At 41.0% G+C, this 21,652-nt stretch overlaps 1 protein-coding gene across 4 annotated transcripts; it reads left to right on the top strand.

The window, feature by feature from the left end:
• The first annotated feature begins 803 nt into the window (after positions 1–803).
• rufy2 (RUN and FYVE domain containing 2) lies at positions 804–20,568 on the top strand. 4 transcript variants are annotated; one of them, XM_034581856.1, is made up of 20 exons: positions 804–1,151; positions 3,205–3,487; positions 6,629–6,802; positions 6,974–7,091; positions 8,182–8,283; positions 9,454–9,577; positions 10,078–10,142; positions 10,243–10,308; positions 11,034–11,103; positions 11,397–11,498; positions 11,663–11,779; positions 11,875–11,967; positions 12,689–12,763; positions 12,890–12,987; positions 17,326–17,445; positions 17,791–17,920; positions 18,014–18,108; positions 18,582–18,630; positions 18,776–18,856; positions 19,605–19,748. In XM_034581856.1, exons 2-20 carry the CDS (start codon positions 3,412–3,414, stop codon positions 19,746–19,748), a joined length of 1,899 nt encoding a protein of 632 aa, XP_034437747.1. In that variant the 5' UTR covers positions 804–1,151; positions 3,205–3,411. The 4 variants fall into 4 exon arrangements, with proteins under 4 accessions (XP_034437747.1, XP_034437748.1, XP_034437749.1 ...); XM_034581857.1 differs by lacking the exon at positions 804–1,151 and adding an exon at positions 1,819–2,346; XM_034581855.1 differs by lacking the exons at positions 804–1,151; positions 3,205–3,487 and adding an exon at positions 4,438–5,147 and having other exon boundaries at positions 19,605–20,568.
• The last annotated feature ends 1,084 nt before the right edge of the window (positions 20,569–21,652 follow it).

Below are 21,652 nucleotides of genomic sequence, written 5' to 3'. Positions count from 1 at the left end.
GTAAATAAAGTTCACTGACGGAATGTATGGTAGCTCGCTTATCTTTCTGATAGGACACATTTATACTGTATATTTTTTACAAATAAATATTTTGTTGCTCCTGAAAAAATTTCTCTGGTTATTTCTGCTAGTCTCACTTTAGTCTAACACCTAATTCCAAGAGTAGCTGCTGCTAAATTTGTTGGTGTTATACTATACACAGTTTTTTATCCAGGTTAACATGAAGGATGGGCTCTCAAAGGTTTGTATTATTATTTATTTATTATTTCCTGTGTGTACAATATCAATTTTATCTTTCATCTCGCTTCTCCTTCTTTGCCCCCAGCCTCATCTCATCGTTCAGTAAGAGCTGCACTGATACTATTTCATTCTCTTAGCTGCCAAGTCATTCACACACACACACACACACACGCACAGTCTCTTGTCTGTCTCAACAAAGTCCTCCCTCTCTGTTCAAACCCCACTCAGTCATTGGTTGGTATAAGAACAAACCAGATTGTCCTCTCCTGTGTTCTGCTGTGCATGTGTTCATTCATATCTTCATGTATTTCATTCACTTATACAGACACGTGTGAACATGTGGGTGAGTGCTCTCCTTCTGCAGTGTGTCTTCTCTCTCTTTCAACCCTGTGCTACTCCATCACCAGCACCTCCTCTCCCCTCCTCACTGTATTTGTACCCCATGCGCCTCCTTTCTCCCTCCCTCCCTCCTCCTCCCTTTGCTGTGTTACTCCCAACCCCCTCCCCCTCCCCCTCTCCTAGTCTCCCTGCTCTCTTGTCATTGGGTGCTGTGTGGGGTGATGGTTGTGGTTTCTGGTGGTGATGTCTCCAGAGCGTGTACCGGCTTGCTGCTTTAGAACTGCAAAAGCTCATGTTGATGTAGCAGCACCTCTAGATTATGATGGATGGAGAGATAGATAGATAGATAGACATGTGAAAGAGAAGATGATTTTTTTTGTGTCTGTCATCTGACATCTAGGAGCTGATGCCTGTAGCTGCTATACGACTGGACAGGATATTATCAAGCTCATCTCAACCAGATTTCACAAGTCATTATCTGACAGTCTGCACACAGAACCAGTTCATAGACATATCCTATTTTGGACTAAGCTGCAGAACCAAGACTCATCGCTCTGCTTCTTGCTGCTGAGGTGAGGTGCAGTAAGTGCATGATAACAAACATGTTTAGATAGTGACAGCACATTAGGGGATGATGATGTGAAATGTGTATTATTTGATTTGATTACAGCCTTCACATGTACAGCAATGTGCTGCACATGTTGTAATAATAATGATAGATGACTGTATGAGAATCTGTGAGGCATAGCAGCACTCAAACTCCAGCACTGCTGCAGAATGAAAGGGTGGCTACTATGAGGAAACAGCATCACGCCCTTATTGGTGGAGAGAGGTTCCACCAAGGAATACTGATTGGTAAGTCCAGCTGTCGGTCCTGTGAGAGAGCATGCTCCTGCAGCGATTGTGGTCATATGATACAAACATAACCACCCTGGAAGTGGCGTTGAGCAGCGTGTTGGTTTAGGTGTGGTTCAGAGATGATGGGAGAGCGAAAGAGGGTGGAGTAGAGATGGAGAAATGATGCAAGAGATACTGAAAAAGAGCTCTTAGAATGCAAGATACCGATACATCACAAACTAAAATCGGTTACTTTTTAATACTATAATGTCATTATTGTTGAATTTCTGAATGTGTTACTGTATTGCCTACAAACAAATGGGCAGAAATGCAGCATCAAAGTAACACAGGCAGTTAAACCTGCAGAATGACAACAACATGATGAAGAGGATTACATATATTCGCTGTCATCCAGAGTAGAAAAAAAACAACTAAAGCCAAATATTAGGTCAAATGTCAGAGGATATAAATACAAACACACTTAGAAAAAGTGAGTGTTTAGAAGGAAAAAGTTCATTCACTATAAAAAACAAATACACAGAAAAGAAATGGACATTGACATCACTGCAGCAACGTCCGGAATTATGTAGAGAATGATCTCGGCCAGCATTCGGCCAGCGTTAGTGGTCATATGACTCTGGTCAGCCCTCAGCTATTAGAGAGAGAGAGAGAGAGAGAGAGAGACACACAGAGAGACAGAGAGAGAGACAGAGGAAGAGGAACAGAACAAGATAAAACAAAAGAGGGGAAAAAGGGAAATGACTGTGGTAATGCAGTGAGCTGTACGGTCCGTGCTACCACAGTCTGTCTCCTGTGTTGTTATGGATCTATCATTGTACAGCCAGCGCGGCTGGAGGCTTTTTCATTCACAACACGGTGAGGGTGAGGCCCACTGGATGTAATCCTCACAAGCTGCTACTCAGAAATAAGGTAAATGCTTGGTAAAGAAAATGTAAGTTTTGGTTGTGACGTTACTTTTTCGTCATGAAGTAAAGAGTGTATCTGAGGGAAGAGCCTTTTGGCATGTATTATTTATGACAGTGTAGGGTGGTGAATATGTGAATGGAGTTTGTATGGATAGGTGAGGAGATGTGAAGAAGAGAAAGTGTATTTTGAGGAAATGTTGCAGCCTAACTATCTTATTTTCATCCATGAATGACATTAAAATTATAAATGAAGACACAAGAATTATTTATAAAAATTGCTCTGGAATTGGGCGGGCCAAGATGGCTAGTTCTTTTCAAAACAGCTTCTCTTGTCTATATCATAATCATTTGCATCTGCACATCCTGTTCCCTGTTGATTAGTTATCCTAGTTTGACTTCCTCGCCACCTATACTCAACTGATTTCCGTGAAATTTTGTGGTTCCACAGTTTGTCTTGTCATGTCCCAAGGAAGAACCATTAACTTTTGGTGCAGATCCGTATCAGGCGTAGGAACTAGGATTATTTTTTTCACTTTCTTTAAGGCAGAGCGGTTTTCAACATTTTCATTGATTTTTCAAAAAATAATTCAGGGATCATGATGGAAAAAACATTTATGTTTAGGGGACTGATATTTATGTGTGTGCAATTTGGAGCAGATCCAAGTAAAAGTCTGGATATAGTGTTGTAAAGTGTGATTTCATAAGGGAACTGTTGGGTCTTGGTGGAGGTATGTGCTCTACAATGACATTCTGGTCTTTAAAAAGAAAAGAGTTTGCATGTCAGACGCATTTGTTTACCAACGATGACGAGTCTTATGCAGTCTCACTCTCTTTGCTGTCTCCACTGTCTGTTCTGTTCCAGACATCCCTGTCCAGCTCAGCAGAAGCCCAGCACATGTGGGAACTGGGGCAAATCCAGAACAAACTGGAAGACACCATATCTGGAACCAGAATCCAAGGAAACCTGACTGAGTCACACCAGTTTATTTTAGACCAGACAGGACTCAGCGGTCTGCTTGATCCATAACCTCTGCACCGAGGCAGTGGACAGTGGAGAATCCGACCCATCATGTACTCCCCTCAGAGTCTTCACCGCTGGGGCATCACTCATAGTGAGAGCATGGAGCGGTTAGCCTACAGCCAAAGTAAGTGGATTATTGCCATTTGAATGAATAATCGTATCTGTTTTAAGGTGATATTACGACCTGATATAGCAAATGTGTTAAAAATCATCTCTTAAATGTTTAGAAATGCTTGGGGACTTATTATATAGGCTCATTGTATGTTTTATATGAACAATCTTAATTTGCCAAGTAACTATGACTGTCACAATAATGTGGAGGAGTAAAACAATTATGTAATAATACTAATACTACTACCACTACTTTTATTTTGATTTAAAGGATTTGTATTTCATTTTCCAGAAGAGATTAATTTGGGATATTAAGGAGTAGAGGAACAACATGTTGCTCATGTATAGAGAAAATTGTCTATTGACTATTAAGTATGTAAGTTAGTGATCAAAGTGTATTTACTTTTCACAGACAAGAGTCACAAAGTGCTTTACAAGGCCAGTTTAAAAACAGAGTTACATCATACGGATATAAAAACAGACAAAACCACACACATACACACTAACAATAATAACACAGAGTCTAGTGAAGTGCATAAACAGCTGTGTTCTTAAAGGGATTTTGAATGATCCCACAGAATTAGCTAATCTTAAAGATGTAGGTGGGACATTCCACAGACCACAAGTCTTTAAACGGGTGTGTGGGATATGCAATAGCTTTAAATAGCCTGATCTGAGAAAGTGAGTGGGTGAATAAGTGTGGAAACTGCAGTCTCTCCTACTTTCTTTTCACATCCCATCCATCATTTAAAGTATTTTTGTACCACTCTTTCACTTATTTATTGAGTTATAAGCTGTAAGTCTACGCAGTGAGATCAATATAAAACCGGAGTCAGATTCCTTCAAACCGATTCTCGCCAGTGATTCTATGAAGCCAGGTGTTGTTCTGACTTCCAGCAGCAGGGGGCAGCAGATCCTGAGCAGGGCCGTGAAACCATTACGTAGTTTTCCTTTGTGTCCTGTGAGCGTTTAGACCACGCCCCTCCCTCCGGAGGGTGCAGCGGGACCGTGAGCAGCAGCAGCAGCCGAGCACCCCTGATCTCTGCCGGCTGTAAACAAACCTCCGGCCCGCCACTATGTACGGAGAGGGGCCGTTCTCCGAGCAGCGGCTCCCCGCGCTGTGTCCCCCGGCGCTGACGTGCACCACCGACCGCTGTCTCTGCTGAGCCCGCGTGACACAACGGCTCGTTTTTAAACACGACATCCAGACCTGTCATCGCTTCGCCTGGCGGTGCTATCACAGGTATTCTCGTGCTAATGGTGGCCCGCTAGAGTTGTACGCCCAAGACAGCTCGGTTAGCCAAGCGTCAACCTATCGGTGTGTTGTCGCACTCGACCCCCGCGTTCAGCTGCGCTCACTTGCCCGTGGAGGTCCGTGAACATGGCATCGTCCGCAGAGCAGGACCTGGCTCTGTCCGAGGCGGACAGCAGCAAGGAGAAGACTCAGGTGTTCGGGATCCTGAGGCTGCAGGAGGAGAAATGTGCTGCTGCCGCCGCGGACAAAGCTAACAGTGGCAGCACAGTGAGAGGAGGAGGAGGAGGAGACGGAAGATGGCAGGCTCCGATTTTCGCTTTGGCCAGAAAAGCGTCTGAGACCATCACAGGCAGCATGCACGTCCTGCCCAAAGTGTCCGAGCACAGGGCGTCTCTGCCCGGGGAGTGGGCCGTTCAAGGTAGAGCAGCCATCTGGGGACGTGTGTGTGTGTGTGTGTGTGTGTGTGTGTGTGTGTGTGTGTGTGTGTGTGTGTGTGTGTGTGTGTGTGTGTGTGTGTGTGTGTGTGTGTGTGTGTGTGTGTGTTGGATGGTCACTGGTTAATAATAACAGATCTGATGACACCCAGTAACTGATTGTTTCATGTATTTAACCCTGACCAGTCTCTCTACACAGAATGCTCATTATTCAGTCAGTAGATAAACGCAGCACAGTTGTGACAAACCCACTGTCTGTGTGATCCTCTCCCAGTACCTCACCACTGTCTGTGTGATCCTCTCCCAGTACCTCACCACTGTCTGTGTGTGGACAATTGATTTTGAATGGATGAGCTCTGCTGTCATGGTGTCATGGTGCATCCTCATCTGTTAGCAGAGTGCTGCTGCTGTTTCACACAACTTCTCTGCTTGAGGCATCACATGCTGCTGCACTGATGCAAATACAGAGGAAGACAATGTAAAGCTTGTTTTTTTACTTAGAGAACATGACGTTGACTTGTTTTTTCACACCGAGTCGCTGTGCTGTTAGTTGTGCATGTTTTTGACCTTATTGATAATTCTATAATTCAAATGCAAGAGCTCCACTGTACATAGTTTCCCATCAGCCACGAGCAATTACACTCAGAAAAACACATTTAGTTTCTGACTGCTTTCATATGTACATCACAGAATTTCATTTGAAATGTTGTTGATATTTTGACTGCAGCTTTTAACAGAGACAGGAATTGAGTTACATGAAATCCTAGATCACAAAGTCAGTTTTACGGTTGGATGAAGTTGCAAGTTGTTGTGTTATTGTTTTTCCACTGAATCCTCAGGACTCTTTGCCCCAGGACACCTGACAGTCGTGCATCTCCCAAAACATCTTCTGTTGATTTGCTGGCTTCCTCCAGGACATTTTTCTGTGCTCTTCTGGTGTTTGTCTATACATTAACCTCTGGCCTGGGAGGTTTTCTCTAATGGAAGGTGTTAAAGCTTCTGAACACCTAGATCCCTCTGGCTGATTAGACCTGGGTTAAGTCTGAAATCAATAATTAACTATTCCTCCTCAACTAAGGTGTTTTTTGTCAGTTGTAGCAGCAGTTTATTGTAGTTATACTATCGACAGACTGGATTTGCTACTGTCAGGCCCAGTTTTGTAATTTTGTTATCTCAACAGTTCTAACGGAAATGTTAGAAGAATGTAGCTACTGAGTGTTGAATTTGTTATTCAAAGGCTAATTAATGTCCAGCTTCAGAAAGGTGATTACAATTTGTGATCTGTTTCTTCTTCTGTCTGTAGCTCTGTTCAACTGCACTGACCTGACACAGAAATGTAAATGTACATTGACGTGTGGTGTGGAGTTTCCCTTTGCTGCATTTGCATTATATTCATTAAGCCTCCCTATAGTAAGACTGTGTCTGTTGTATGTTTAATTCATGTGTTTGTGTTCTTGTCCTGAAGCCCTGCGAGACCCCATGACCATGGAGCGAGCCAACCTGCTGAACATGGCCAAGCTGAGCATTAAAGGCCTGATAGAGTCGGCTCTGAGCTTCGGACGCACACTGGACTCGGACTACCCGCCCCTGCAGCAGTTCTTTGTTGTCATGGAGCACTGTCTCAAACATGGCCTCAAGGGTAAGAAGGAGAAAGACTGTTTTAAATGGTGTCAGCTGTGGGTGCTGTGTTGGTGTGTCTATGTATGCTACCCCCGTTGCTATTCATATTTCATGTCCAAGCAGCAGAAACGTGCGTGCATGTGCCTTCCTCGGGTGTTTGACTCTTCCTCTCCGTCTCTCCTGTCTCCAGTGAAGAAGTCCTTTCTGGGCTTTAACAAGTCCCTGTGGGGTCCTCTGGAGCTGGTGGAGAAACTGTGTCCTGAAGCAGCAGAGATTTCAGCCTCTGTACGAGACCTGCCTGGACTAAAGTAAGGAATACATCTCTGTGCACTTCTCACATACGTACAACATCCTGGTGGAAGAACATGAGCCAAAACATCTGCACAGACTCCTCCCACACACATGTAACATGAGAACCAGATTAGGGAAGTACCTGAGTGCCCTTTATTTTCACTTCACCTTTCCCCTCGCTGCTGCCTCACTTTTCCTCTTAGTCATAAGCTCTTCGTAGAAACCTGTGTATATGCATTTCCCCAAGCTGTTCCAAGAAAAGTCAGTGTTAACACTCATTATATTGCCAGTTTTGGGGAAAAGACACTTTTAAAATCAGTAATGTTACAGTTCTATATTTTACCATTTGTGACCTTGTGTGTCTTACTGCTGCTGTGACAATGACTAACAAGAACACACAAGTGTGTCGCTAATGTCTAATGTTCCTGGTATGTCAACATAGCAACATCAAAAAGCCTGCTGGTGCATCCTATGTTAATATTCAAGCTGTCATCCAGCGGCTGTAGTAAGCAGGCTCTTGCTCTCGCTCATTCATGCACATGATCTCCATTTCATGCTTTACTTTGTTATCCAGTCATCTGTCGCTGTATAGCAGAGCTTTCACGAGAATCAAGTGAGTAATATTCAGGTCTCGTCAGATCCAGTAAAATGAGGAACAGCTGTATTGTTTTAGATGAAGAACTGTGTCTGTTTCCTTTACTTGTGCTGAGTCAGACCAACAGCTGTGTCACAGACGCAGAGCAGCGTTTTTCAAAAATAAGTATGGGCCCAAAGGTTAGTTACAAGACAGTGCAGACTTTCCCTGTACCTGTAGTTATTCTCTAGGATAAGGCTATGGAATAAAATCACTCCCTGAGTCAGAGTGGAATTGGATGAGCCCACACAACTGTAGATGACATTAAATGCTGAGGTCAGGGGGAAGGAATCTGTTGAAAAGGTTATTGTTAAAAATGTAATTAAAAGAATATGTTGTTCTGGCTTGAGTTATGAGAGACTGGAAGAAAAAAGAAAGCAACTATGTCCCAACTACCACAAGCCTAAAACCCTCAGAGCCTTCCAAGAAAAAAACCTTACAATTAATGTGTATGTGTGTGTGTTGTCATCCAGGACTCCTCTAGGAAGGGCCAGGGCGTGGCTGCGTCTGGCTCTCATGCAGAAACGGTTGGCTGACTATCTGCGACTCCTCATCACCAGAAAAGACCTCCTCAGGTACACACACATAACAAATACACAATCAAGGTGTATGGCAGTGGTCGCCAACCCGTCGATCGCGATCTACCGGTCAATCTCGCAGTCTGCACTGTCGATCTCCCAACTCTCTGGACTCACTGGCTGTCGTCGCGCCACAGATCAGCTGTGTGTCGGTTGTCTGTTTTTCACATGCGCTGTGTGTCTGCTACTGGCGTCTGAGCTGCAGGTTTATCTCCTGCATTTCCTTCAAGAACAAGTTGGTTTATGTACTAAAGTAAATGTCAGGACTCTAACGTATGAAGATGCACATCTTTCAGACTGTCGATAACAATCAAAGCCCCGTTGGAACAAATGAGTGGATTCAGAAAGTGAAACGCTGTAGTGCTTTTACTTTGAAACGGGTTCGGAAAGTGTTGTAAATACATTTGTGTCATAGACAGATAAACATTGTGGTTCACAGCAGAATAAACCAAGAAAATTATCTTTCACCTGAGTTTGAATGTTTATGTGATGAATCTATGTCACAAACAAATGGTTGCAATACTTTCTGCATGCCTTTTCAAAAATAAAAGCACTCCAGCGTTTCTGTTGATGGAATCCATTCCCTTGTTTAAAAAGGGGGCTTTATTTTGAAATATTTGCAGGTGCGGAAGATGCATGGCTTCATACTGTGTAGTACTGGTATTTATTTGAGTACAATGGACTACTTTCATACAAGGAAATAATCATATTTGTGGCCATAATCAAATCAAAGCCTATATGTAAACACATTGTGCTGCTGTAGCAGCTCCTCTGCAGAACATGATGTGGAACTGAGAAGCTACATATTCTGCATTGTAAATATGAATTGATATTAATTTGAATATTGTGCATTGAATAGATGAAGTTGCAAAACTGCCCTTCTTTGTGTATATTTATTTATTGTAGATTCAGCCTTTAACAGAAATTGCAAAAAATAATAAATATGACCCTCCTAAGTGGGTTTCTTGGAAGATATCAGGGTGGTAGATCTCGGCTTACGTTTGGAATTAAAAAGTGATCCTGGGCTCGAAAAGGTTGGTGACCACTGGTGTATGACAATAGGTACATTCGACTTGTTTTGTAGAATATACATGTTGTATTTTGAGAACAAACTTTGATTTATAGAAACCGTGTGTTTATTATAACCTAGTGTATCTTCCTCCACAGTGATTTCTATGAGAATTCAGCACTGATGCTGGAGGAGGAGGGAGCAGTGATTGTGGGCCTGCTGGTGGGCCTGAACGTCATCGACGCCAACCTTTGTGTCAAAGGCGAGGACCTGGACTCTCAGGTGACCACTTTTCTGAAACCACATTCGGCCATTTGACTGGAAAAAGACATTTACACAGAACATTAAAATGTGGTCTTAATCTGCCTACGCCCTCTGGACAAAGTTTATAAATATACAGCTGATATGCGTCATTTTCTCCTTTCATGATGCGTAGATCTTTTTACAGATTTAATAATGGTGATTTCGCCACGTGAGTGTGGCTCACTGAAAATGTACACCTTTAAGCTTACATTGATAAACTATTATTAGGATTTAATAGTGGCTGATCACATATGAACTGTTTGACATCACTTTCTTGTGTGAAAACTGTGAAAAACAACAAACATACCTCATTTCTAAGTTTTCTTTGGTGGGTTACAGTAGCTAAGTTCCTAATGACGCAATACACGAGATCAGTAGTTGTGCAAACACTCACACTCTCAGTAGATGTTTCCTTCCTCAGTAAAATATATCAGCCAAGCTTTTACTCATGTTTTATGTTTTATGTTTTTTTTTTTAAGGTCGGGGTGATTGATTTCTCCATGTACTTGAAAAACGACATTGATGATTACAGGAGCGAGGAGAGGTATGATCAGTCATTGTCTCTCCAGTTTATTTAATACACCGGGCCCCCCTAATAAGTTTGATGCAGAACTCTTATTTTATGTCTGTTTCCATGACAACAGGAATAGCCAGATTTCATCCATCTTGGATCAGAAGAACTATGTAGAGGAACTGAATCGACAACTCAAGTAAGACATTTGTTTATTGAAAACAGAGCTGTCTGCAGGGTTTTCTCCAGAATTCATGGAGATGAAATGGAGTGTGTGTGATACTGTAACAATGGCAGATTGAGACGGGCAGTACTTCTTTATTTCTTCCTCACATTTTACTTTACCTCTATAGAATGTCTTAATGTGTGAGTTATGTTATGATGCTTTGAAATAAAGGTAGAGGGCTGAAAAGCTGATAACATGTTGAAATAGATCCGGTAACGTTAATTTGAAACCAGTCTGGTTGTTTTGAGAGATTCAGTAAAACACAGATTATGTTAGTCACATTTTCGTCTTTCTAATATTCCACTTCTTACAAAACTGGAATCTGGTTTAAATGAAGTTACTCTGCTGCCCTTAGGTTTGGTGAATAATCATTCAAATTTGGAGTTGCAATGAAGCTAAAAACCTGAATTAGAGATAACATAAGCCAAGCTAACTATGGCACTGTATCATTTAAAGACAAATTCAGCTCTGTCAGTTTGTGTTGACAGTTTCGTCCTTGTAACCTGTGAATGATATTTAACCCCATTAGCATAAATCAGAGGACTGAAAAGTTCTGTTTATGTTTACAATTTTAACACCTCAGCTGTAAATTGTACCACAACTACTATTTAAATTATGGAACAATAAACTCTTTGAGACTTGAAATGAGTTTAATTATAATATCTGTTGATCTTTTTTCTGTGTATTTGTACGTCTAGCTCCACAGTCCATGGTCTCCAGGGCAGAGTGGACAATATGGAAAAGTCCAACTCTAAACTCATAGAAGAGGCGAGACTGACTCAGTATATCTGTATATTAGAGTGGAGATGAAAGAGGAAACTGTAAAATCAGCTGTTAAGTATTAAATCTAAAACGTGTGTTTATGTACAGAGCAAAACAATCAATATTCCAACTATTCTTTTTTTTCGTGCCATACTTCATGACTAAAGTGCTCTCACTATGTTAAACTAGTCAGTCAAAGATTATTATATAATATATATATATATATATATATATATGTTGTTACTGGCATTATTAATTGTCTACATTCATTATATGTTTCTTCATGTGGGTATGTGCAGTTGGCCATAGCCAAGAACAACATCATCAAACTGCAGGAAGAGAACCAGCAGCTGAGGAGTGAGAACAACCTCATTCTGATGAAGGCACAACAACATTTAGAGGTACACACACACACACACACACACACACACACACACACACACACACACACACACACACACACACACACACACACACACACACGTGCTGTTTTAGTACAGATTTTGCAACTAAAAGTGAAATTTATAACCCGTAGATTTAAACCTTGTACATGTTGTTTTTCTAGGTGACCCAAGGTGATGTGTCATTGGAGAGGGACACTTACAAACAGTCTCGTCAGGGTTTGGATGAGATGTTCAACGATGCTCAGAGACAGCTGAAGGAGGAGTGTCAGCTCAGACAGGTCACACTACAGCTGCTCTGTAATAAAAAAACATGTGCTGTACATGCCGACTGTGTAATAATCATCATTTATGTAATTTTGTCGTATTTTTTTAGGACGTGGAGAATGAGTTAGTAGTCCAGGTGTCAATGAAACAGGAAATGGAGCTGGCCATGAAACTTCTGGAGAAAGATATTCACGAAAAACAGGTTTGACTTCCCTCCATTTTCATTTTTCACAACAGTACAGAAAGGATGCTGTAAGTTTCCATAGCGACCTACAGAATGACCAACTGAATACAATCACAAAACAAGATTCAATAACGTACAACCATGCCAGACCTGTGGGCACGTGAGGCTGAGTCAGAGATCTTGTGCTCGTCTCTCTGGTACTGCCACCAGTGACAGGCCTCTAACCACCAACCCTGTGAACTCTGTACCCTAAACACCTCCAGCTGACATTTGTAGCCAAGCCGTGACATACAGATGATGCCATGATCGCTTCATCATGACTTTTTCAGGGAAGCTGCTGGGATTATTAAAACAATATCAGCAGCTGTCAGACTGGGAAATAATGCCTGCATCTTTATCACTGGGGGTGTATTTATGTTATGTGTTGCTACATGTACTTTGACCGATTTTTATTTCAGCTTGCTTAGTATTTCTGCATGAAATTTAAAATTACAACTAAAGTCCAAAAGTAATTATCAGTGCTGAGATCAGTCTTCCTGGGATAATTAAGTGAATTCATGAATGAAACGTGAAAGAAAGGGAAGCATAAAAAAATCAAAGATAAATCAGAGGTAATATCACTTCTGTTTAACTGCTGTAGAAAATCAGAAGCATGACAGTGTGAACAGTGTGAACAGTGTGAACAGTGCAGCCAGAACTGGGCCACAACACAGCTACGACCTTTGCTTTCAATTAACAGGACACACTGATTGGACTGAGACATCAACTGGATGAGGTCAAATCCATCAATGTAGAAATGTACCAGAAGATGCAGGTACACACACAAGCACACACTCACACCCAACTTCATATCAACTGTAAAATTCATGAATAAAGAAGAAATATTGTAATCTTTTTTTACTACTACATTAATGACAGCCAGTAACTCTTTATTTCTTAGTCGTCCGATGAGGAGATGCAGAAGAAGAACGATATGATCAGCCGTCTGGAGGAGAAGACCAATCAGATCACTGCCACCATGAAGCAGCTGGAGCAAAGGTGAGATACACGATCTGGAAAGACACAGCCCACACACTAGTCTAAACAGGAAACCCAGTCTGTCCCACGTGTCTCCTCATTACATCCAGCTGCCTAAACCACGTTCTCTGTTCTTTGGGCAACAGCTTTTTATTTTTTATTTAGCTGAAAATACACAAAAGCCCTTCGGGAAAGTTCGATGATCTTGAAACCCTTTTAACTGCACTGACAATGACACCATGACACAAAATTATATAAGAGGTTAATCAGTCGAGAAAGGAATACCTCTCCATCCAAACTTTCATGTAAAGTTTATAGCTTAAGTTTCTGCATATTAATAAGAGTTCTGCATAATTTATCTCCGCAGCTATGCAGAAGAGAATTGGGAAAAACATGGGGGAAAGTATTTGAGCCTTCTGGTCCATCACTGGTGGTCAGACTGAAGTTAGGAGGCTTTCTATCAGGCTTATTTATTTGCTGTGTGTCCTGCACACACAATATCTCTCACAGTGACAGCACAAACCCACTCAAAGTGAGTTCCTTCAGGGTTTTAACTGACATTGCAATGTGGGATGTGATTGGTAAGAGTTTCAGCTGCTGAGCTGAAACCAACATTGTCTATTGTGACATATTTTGTAGATGGTAGTTTAAACAGTAGCTACAGTCATCATGTATCTGGTCTTTATTATGTAAAATACCAGATTTCTGAGGTTTGTCTCAGGCATTCATTCCTTGTGATGTTAGCAGAGCTGGTCTCTTTTAGTGGAGACTTTGAGCTGCTACCATTAACACTTTGGGGAACTGGTACTTACAATGGATTCAGAAAGAATTCAAACACTTCATTTGTAAGAAGTTTTAAAAAACATATTTTAACTTGGTCCTTTTTGGTTATTGTGTGTAGATGGATGGATAAGAATGGCAAAAATGTAATACATTGCTATGAATCAAGGAAAAGAGCAAAAATGCTTTTCACAGAATGAATGTAGCTGTTGTTAGGCCTTCACCTACTAACTACATCAATTACAAGAGATATGTCTGAGTTGTAGTTTCACTGTGGATCCCTTAAGTCCTTATTTAATCGTGTCTGATAAGATACGCTCCAGATATTTTCATGTTCAATCTCTGCATCAGTCATTTTAAAATCTGCTGTTTCATTGATACTTCATGATCCCCCCTCACTCCCATCGTCTCACAGTCAACACTGTCCATCCCTCCCCTCCCCTCTCTCATTGGTTTAAATCTGTTCCATCCTCTTTGTGATTGGTTGTGAATGTCTTTTGCTGCTCTAAAGGTTTATGTAGGCTTGAAGTACACAGACCCTGGTTACACTTGTGATCTTCAGTGCGAGTTTTGTGTTGTTGCAACTGAAAAGAGTCTGATGAAGTTAAAAATGTTGTGATTAGAGCAACTATTTGAAATCAAATTATTTACCATGGCATCTAATAAGAAATAAATTCCCCTCTTTGAATTGAACATGTTGACGTTAGAGATCAAACTTCTCTTATGTTGATAGTATAGCTTTCTGCACAATTCACCTAAAGACTGTAGTCGTATTCATTTATATGACCACATTACCTTTCTGTGCTTCTCCTCCCCACCTCTTATCATTACTCATACACTCACTGTAAGAGCAAATATATCCACACTGCAGAAATCTTATCACAGAGTGAACCTGGCAGCCTGAACCCAGATTCTGGTGTTTTGATGCCTTTCATTTGCACTTCCTGTCGTGCTCGTGATGTTAAAAGCTTCTCAAAGTGTTCAGTGTAACCGGGGCCAAAAATACTGATGTATTGACATCCTTTCTTCCTTCCTTCCCTCCTTCCTTCCTTCCTTTTTCTCCTTCTTGCCTCCCTCCCTTTTGCCTCTTTTATACCATCAATCCAATCATCTTTCCATTTTGCTCCCTGGAAACTTCCATGTTTCTTTTATTTTCCTGATTTTCATCCATGCTCCTCTGTGCAGCGATCAAGACCTGCTAAGTCAGACCAGGACGCTTGCTATGTCATTTGTTAAGTGTGCCAGCACAGACACGGAGCATCAGTACAAGCTAGTCAAGGACATCTCCTTCTGAGGACAGACACGCACACACAAGCACGCGAGGACACACAATTGCTTTTGACTCAATTAATACATGGACTTTACCTAAAGAAAGGGACATTCCTGGGTTTTGCACATAATATTCAGATGGTTTTGTGGCCTGAGTGCAGCCACAGAATCAGATGAAACTGGAACACATTGTTTTGGTCCTTTTTAGTCAATGAAACATGGTCATCATCCGCAGAACGCTAGGACGTGTCGAGACCACCACAATATGTTTCAGGATCTTTCTTTAGTTTAATTGCATTCACACGACTTTAGCAGCAGGGTTTGTGCTAAATGAGGACAGACTCTGTTAGTCTTTCCTCAAAGTCAGATACAGTAAGTATCTGATTATTACCTCAGTTACACTTTAATAGAAACTGAAAGAAAACATTTTAAAATAATCATACTACTTTATCTATCCACTGACGTGCTCAGGCATGCACACACACACACATACATACACATTGCAGGCTTTCTTCCAGTAGTCAGTCTATATGCAGTATCACTAACAGTAAGATAACAGATGGTTTGGGCTTTGAATTGTAATTTAAGAGGCGTTGTTGTTGTTATTGTTGTTGTTGTTGTTCACACTGAGTCAGAATAAATAACAGTGAGCTGTCCCGCTCATATCACAACTACTGAGTGGTTTTATCCTGGATCCTCAGAGCTGCTGGTTGACAGAGTTGAGTCATGGTAGTGTTTACAGTAGGGACCGTATAGAAGTTAATGGGGGGGTGTTACACATTATGTGCTCTACTTTCTTGCTAAAGGAGTTTACTGGTGTTTTCCTACAACTTTTCAGATCTTCCCTTAATCCTAATCATTTTCGTAACGACCTGTAGTGGCATCCATGTTGGCTCTGCTGAGATTTGTGAGTAACTGCGACTGTGCTTTGCAGATGGAACCGTTTTGACCTTACTGCAGACGACAATGTTTAGGTAGAAGCGAGAGCGGTGACATGAAAACCATCATATAACCTATAACCATAGTGTCTCTACTGCCTTTTGTCAGTCAGTCGCTGGTTTGTTGTTGGTTTGCTCTGCATGTGTTGCACCTCCCGACCTGCTTCTGACTGACAGTGATAACCCCCACTGTGCCTGAAATCACTCCCTCATTCACTCACTTCTCCCGTTTTAACACACACCCAGTAGTTTACTCAGTGGTGAGTAAACTAGCAGCAAATTGAAATTTCAGCCACCATCGTCATTTTGTGTCATCACTGGTGTGTAACAGTTAAGATCATTTAGGATGATGAGATTTGAAAGATATTATATGCATAAAGTTCACACTTCAATGTGAACATTCAAATTGAATTGCAGAGTGTAAATTACAAGGGAGCGATATCAGACACAGACTATCTCTTTCTTGCTCTTTGTCTCACTGAAGATTCACCTTAACTGAAAACCTTGTGAGATGGTGTCACAGGTCACAGTTTGTAGATGCTCAGTGGAACCAGCAGCTTCATGTACTTTGTTTCTGCAGAACAGACAGCCGAGCCCAGTGTGAAGTTAGTTACTCAAGCTGTAAACCTCTGGAGCCTCGGTCAAAGGGACCCTGAATGTGTTGTTCTGTCTCGTCTCGGCATATTTATTGACGTTTGTGATATATCAGGACGTAATCATCCTACCTATGTTCATAGTACTGCAACTCATCTCAGTTTGTAGAAGAATAAAAACTCTGTACAGCCGGTGAAAACTCACAACTACTGTCTTTTACCACCATGACAAATAAAGTTAGATGTTTGGAAATTGGTGTGGATGATATTTTTTTGCAATTTCTAAAGTGGATCTAAAAAAACTTATAGTAAAACTCAAGTTAGATCCTCATATGCCCTCAAAAATTAGCTATGAAATAAGCTTCCTCCCTCTGTTGGGGGAAAAACAATGAAATCTGTTTATTTTTCTAAATCAAAACGCAGTTGGTTGAAAGTATCATTGCAAAAGTCTTAATTTTCCCTCGCAGTGCTCAAAGATGCAGCAATCAGTTAGTTATTCTCTTTGTTTCTTGTCCATTCAGTTTCCTCAAGTGGATTTATCATTGTTTTTATCATATGTCTTTATTTTGGACTCATTAGCCCTTTTGTATTCGTCACTGAGCTCATAGTTCGCCTCTCATCCCTGCACTCTTAAATTTGACCCCGGTGTTGTAACAGTGCAAATTACAAAGCCGTCCTTCACCCCAAACTTCTCCATTTACCCTCATCCATCGCTCCTTCAACCCCTCCAGTTTTTTCTCTCCTTGGTCCTGAGTTTGTCCCTGGTTATAATGGTGCAGATTACAGGAGGCTGAGAGGCACCGCACGTCGGCCGAGGAGGGAACCCGACGCTTCAAGCTGGACTTCGCCAACAAGGCCGACAGCCTGCAGCGGCAGATCGAACACAGAGAGAGACAACTGTAAGGAAAATACCCTCAAAGGCAGACTAACTGGTAGACTCATGCTTACACAGACATCAACATTTAACACCTAGACAACATGTGCAGCGTGTTAAATCAGCTGTCGATGTTAATGTTCTTAGAACTGAAACTTGTCATGGCCCTAATTCATGTTGCACGTCTCCCTTAACAGTAGGAGTCTTTCCTTTTAGTTGTTGATTGTGATTTGAAAAAGCAAGACCAACATTTAATACAAATATAAATCTGTGTGTTAAAACAGAATCTGCTTCCATGTATCTCCCTGTCTCTGCTTGTCCTCCTCACTCTGGTTGGTGTTGCATGTATATGTTTGTGGTGCGTCTGTAGCCAGCAGCTGGAGACAGACCTGAAGATCGAGAGGGAGTGGAGACAAACGTTACAAAATGATCTGGACAGAGAGAGAGAGTCTGTGGCTGAGCTCAGCACAGAAGCGCTGCAGATCAACGGACTAAAAAAGGTAAAGAGAGAAAGAAATAAACATACCAGGTGTATAATATCATCGTGTATGTGATGCATGTCTTCTCTCGTTTATGTTTTAATATTTCTCCAGGAATTCCATCGTCTCCAGGATGAAAACATTCAGCTCAAGACCATCTGTGAAGACCAAGAACGAGCTCTTGAGGAGTTAGGCTCCAAACTCAGCGAGTACGTAATGATCAAATTACAAATGCTCTTTTCATTTAAACAATCAGACACAAAGTGCTTAACAGAATAAAGGCAATAAAAACAAAACCCACCTGTTCATGCACAGAGCAAGACATTCAGGAAACAAAAGCACTTCAATAACTTGTTATTCAAACAATTCTGAGAAAGTAAATAAGTCAGTAAATCATTGAATAAATAAATAAAATACAAGGATATAGCTTAAGATGTATAAATAAATGGAAATAAATAACTATAATTCATTTAAAAACCAAACTACAAAGGTAGGTTTTGAGTTGTGTTTTTTTTTTTAAACAGACAGAAGATAGTCTTATATGTCCAGTCTTAGATTTGAAATGCTCAGTTCAATGTTAGGATTACAAATGATGATTTTCATGTTTCCTTAAGAATAAAAATCATCCCTTTAAAACTAGTGTTCACAACAAGCTGCACTGTTTTATTCTCTTCATCATCAGATCCAAACTGAAGATTGAGGACATCAAAGAGGCCAACAAAGCTCTTCAGGTAAGGCAGCGTTCAGTTAGAGAGAAAAAAACATCCTGAATCTAAACCTCCTCACTCAGCAAGATCTTGAGTGTTTGATAAGATATTATTCAGAGTGCGTCAGTTTAGTTTGTTGTGTTGAGGTTTGATGTGTGTGTTGTTTCAGGGGGGTCAGGTGTGGCTGAAGGACAAGGAAGCCAGCCACTGCAAACTCTGTGAAAAGGAGTTTTCCATCTCAAGAAGAAAGGTCGGTTTTACTATTTCTACATTGAAAATCCCACTCAGTCACAGCTACTGTTGAATGTAATCTGAAGGCCTGTGTTTGTTGCTAAGGCCGCGATCCACAGTCTTTAACCCATAAATCTAAATGTTAACTGAATGAGATCTCTCAGGAACACCACAGGGAAATCTCAAGATTAACCGATAAGATTTGGGTGGTCAAAGGTCACCAGTGCATGCACAGATTTTGTGAATGTGATTTATCAGCCGTGCCCAGAGGGAATTCTATTACATTTGGGTCAATAATTGAATTGAAGAATGACCTGATTAGATTTTGGAGGCCAAAGGTCTCTGTGACCTCATAACATATAGTTTGGCAATAACTCAATAATTGATATGCTTATTATGACAAAATAAACGTAATACCTTTTATTGAATTCCTTCAGTCTTCACTACTTCTGAGTTGGATGCAAACTGACACATAAGGCTGTAATTTTAGTTTCCAGGGAAAATCATCAGGCTTAGATCTATGGGACTGAGTCAGTAATCTAATAGGAGTTTGACACTGAAGTCCACAACCCCTTGCTAAGTGACATCCCAAGCTAGATGCCTCTTGACTAATACATACTGGACACACATGCATGAAAAGCAGTATGTTGATAATGCATGTACAAGTGAGTAAATTTGATTAACTTGACAGCTAATATATATTTGCAATCCCAACACAAAGCAGCAGTATTTCTGATCAGTGTTTCTAACTTGTTCTCTGTCTGCAGCACCACTGTAGGAACTGTGGGGAGATTTTCTGCAACAGTTGCTCTGACAATGAGCTTCCTCTGCCTGCCTCACCGAAACCAGTCCGAGTGTGTGACACCTGCCACGCCCTCCTCCTCCAGCGATGCTCCTCCAATCCTACGTGAGGGCGCCCCACGCTGCTGCCGGGACTGTTTCCATCTATCAGAGCTGACACACTCCAGTCCTCCTCCTGTAATACCCCCCCTCCCAACTGACCTGAACAGTGTTTGCTGCTAGGAATGGACCCTGTGCATGAATGTGAAGGACAAATGATCAGTCTACTAAAGAAGGAAGAATCTCAAAGACACAGTCACCTCAAAGTCGTTTATCTCTCAGGCCTGATGTCACTACTTTGTCTGCACACTATCTGCTGTGTCAAATATTCTATCAGTTCACTATTTAGACAAAGACTGCTCACTGGGTAACTGACAAGTTGGAAATGGAAGTGTCTGCTTCAGTATCATAAACAATCATGACACACCTCTGTCACTTCAGTTCTACTAAATATAAAAGTGTTTTACAGATTAAACCATTCATTTACTGTAAACTGTAAATTTAAAATCAATGATCACGAAAGTATAAATTGCCTTTGACTCAGTCCAAGTGTTGCACTAGTTTTGCTTAGAGAGCATGAAAAGGCCACATGACAGCAACACTTTCCAAAACTCAACACACGCTCAAAACAATATAACAAAGTTCAAACGTATTAAAAGAAACGCTCTAACTGGTGGATGATAAAAAAAATGACTTCATGTTGAACTGATAGTGAAACTGCAGTGATGAGCACAGCTGCAGCTTAATGCAGATGTTTTTCTCAGCCAAACTTCAATCACATGTTTTATTACACGCATCAAGCAGCCAATTACATGAGATTATATATAATTTATATACCCACCGTACGGTGGCCTTGTTACTGTTGAGTCTGACTCCAGATCACCTTTATTTGTGAGGCAGCGTTAACAAATAAAGGTTGTTAACGCTGCCTCACAAATAAAGGTGAGGCAGCGTTGACACTTGCACAAAAGACTGAATCAAACTGGGTATATTCACTCAAGTTAAAATCTGAACTGTGCCACAAAATGACTTTAATTATTTTGTTTTCAATGTTTTAAGTGCAGTTGTTTCAGAAAGCATCATGAATATATTTTGTTTCTGCCATCATCAAGGGCCTCAGTGTGTTATGAAAAAGTCTGACACCTGCAACCTCATAAATATTCAGTGTGTAATGAGACACGAGTTCCAGGAACATTCATTCGCTCGATTGCTGCCAGACTAGTTCCCCATGAACACCTTTTCAAAGGAACTAAAAGATGTTTGTTTTTTTAAACACAGTTAAAAACTGGTGCTAATTGTGCCTGTGTAAATGCAATGAATCTTATCTACATGTTGCCAAAATTAGCCCTGTAACTGTAGCAACACTAGCTTATACTAGCCAGGCAAGCAGTCTCCATTAAAGGCAAATGTCACTGTTTGACAAACTAATGGATTCTGCTTAAAGGACCAAGCGTAGCAACAGATGTCTTCACCACACATTTAGTAACTGATTTAAATCCAAGTCAGTCTCTACAACTGGCTCTTTGAACCACTGATGGATGTTAGTGAAGACAAAGCCACAAAGTATGTTTGAACACTTTCCAATCATATATATTACTTGTAATATAGATTAATTTTAACGTATTTATAATTAATTCTGTTTTATACTCCTGAGTCCAGGGAACTTGTTTTGAGTTTACCCTGTTAACTTGAGTTTAGATGTAATCTGTTGTGGAAGAACCATATTTGACTGTTGCTCCATTCCTAAGAAGCACAGTCTGAAACTCTACACGATGTTTTTCTTTATCTTAAATCAAGATTGAAAGATTGCGACACGTTGTGTTAGCGTTGTGAAGCTGATGACTGTGTTTCAGTGACAGGTTGAGTTCCACTGCACATTCTGGTTTTGTACTCTTACACGATGTTTACAACCTGTGAATTTTTTTAAAGAACAGTAAGTATTCATTCCCATGAGATAAAACAGACCTGGGTTGAT

This window comes from Hippoglossus hippoglossus, chromosome 3 (assembly GCF_009819705.1).
Source record: "Hippoglossus hippoglossus isolate fHipHip1 chromosome 3, fHipHip1.pri, whole genome shotgun sequence".
Lineage (NCBI taxonomy): Eukaryota > Metazoa > Chordata > Actinopteri > Pleuronectiformes > Pleuronectidae > Hippoglossus > Hippoglossus hippoglossus.
Note: the sequence above shows the minus strand (reverse complement) of the source record. Positions and strands in the feature narration are given on the sequence as shown.

Bases quoted from the DNA above. Each gene is read 5' to 3' on its own strand.
- rufy2 (XM_034581855.1), top strand. From the start codon at position 4,856: ATGGCATCGTCCGCAGAGCAGGACCTGGCTCTGTCCGAGGCGGACAGC. The intron at 11,968-12,688 runs GTTTGACTTCCC...TTCAATTAACAG, and splicing joins AAGATATTCACGAAAAACAG to GACACACTGATTGGACTGAG. The intron at 18,857-19,604 runs GTCGGTTTTACT...CTCTGTCTGCAG, and splicing joins TTTCCATCTCAAGAAGAAAG to CACCACTGTAGGAACTGTGG.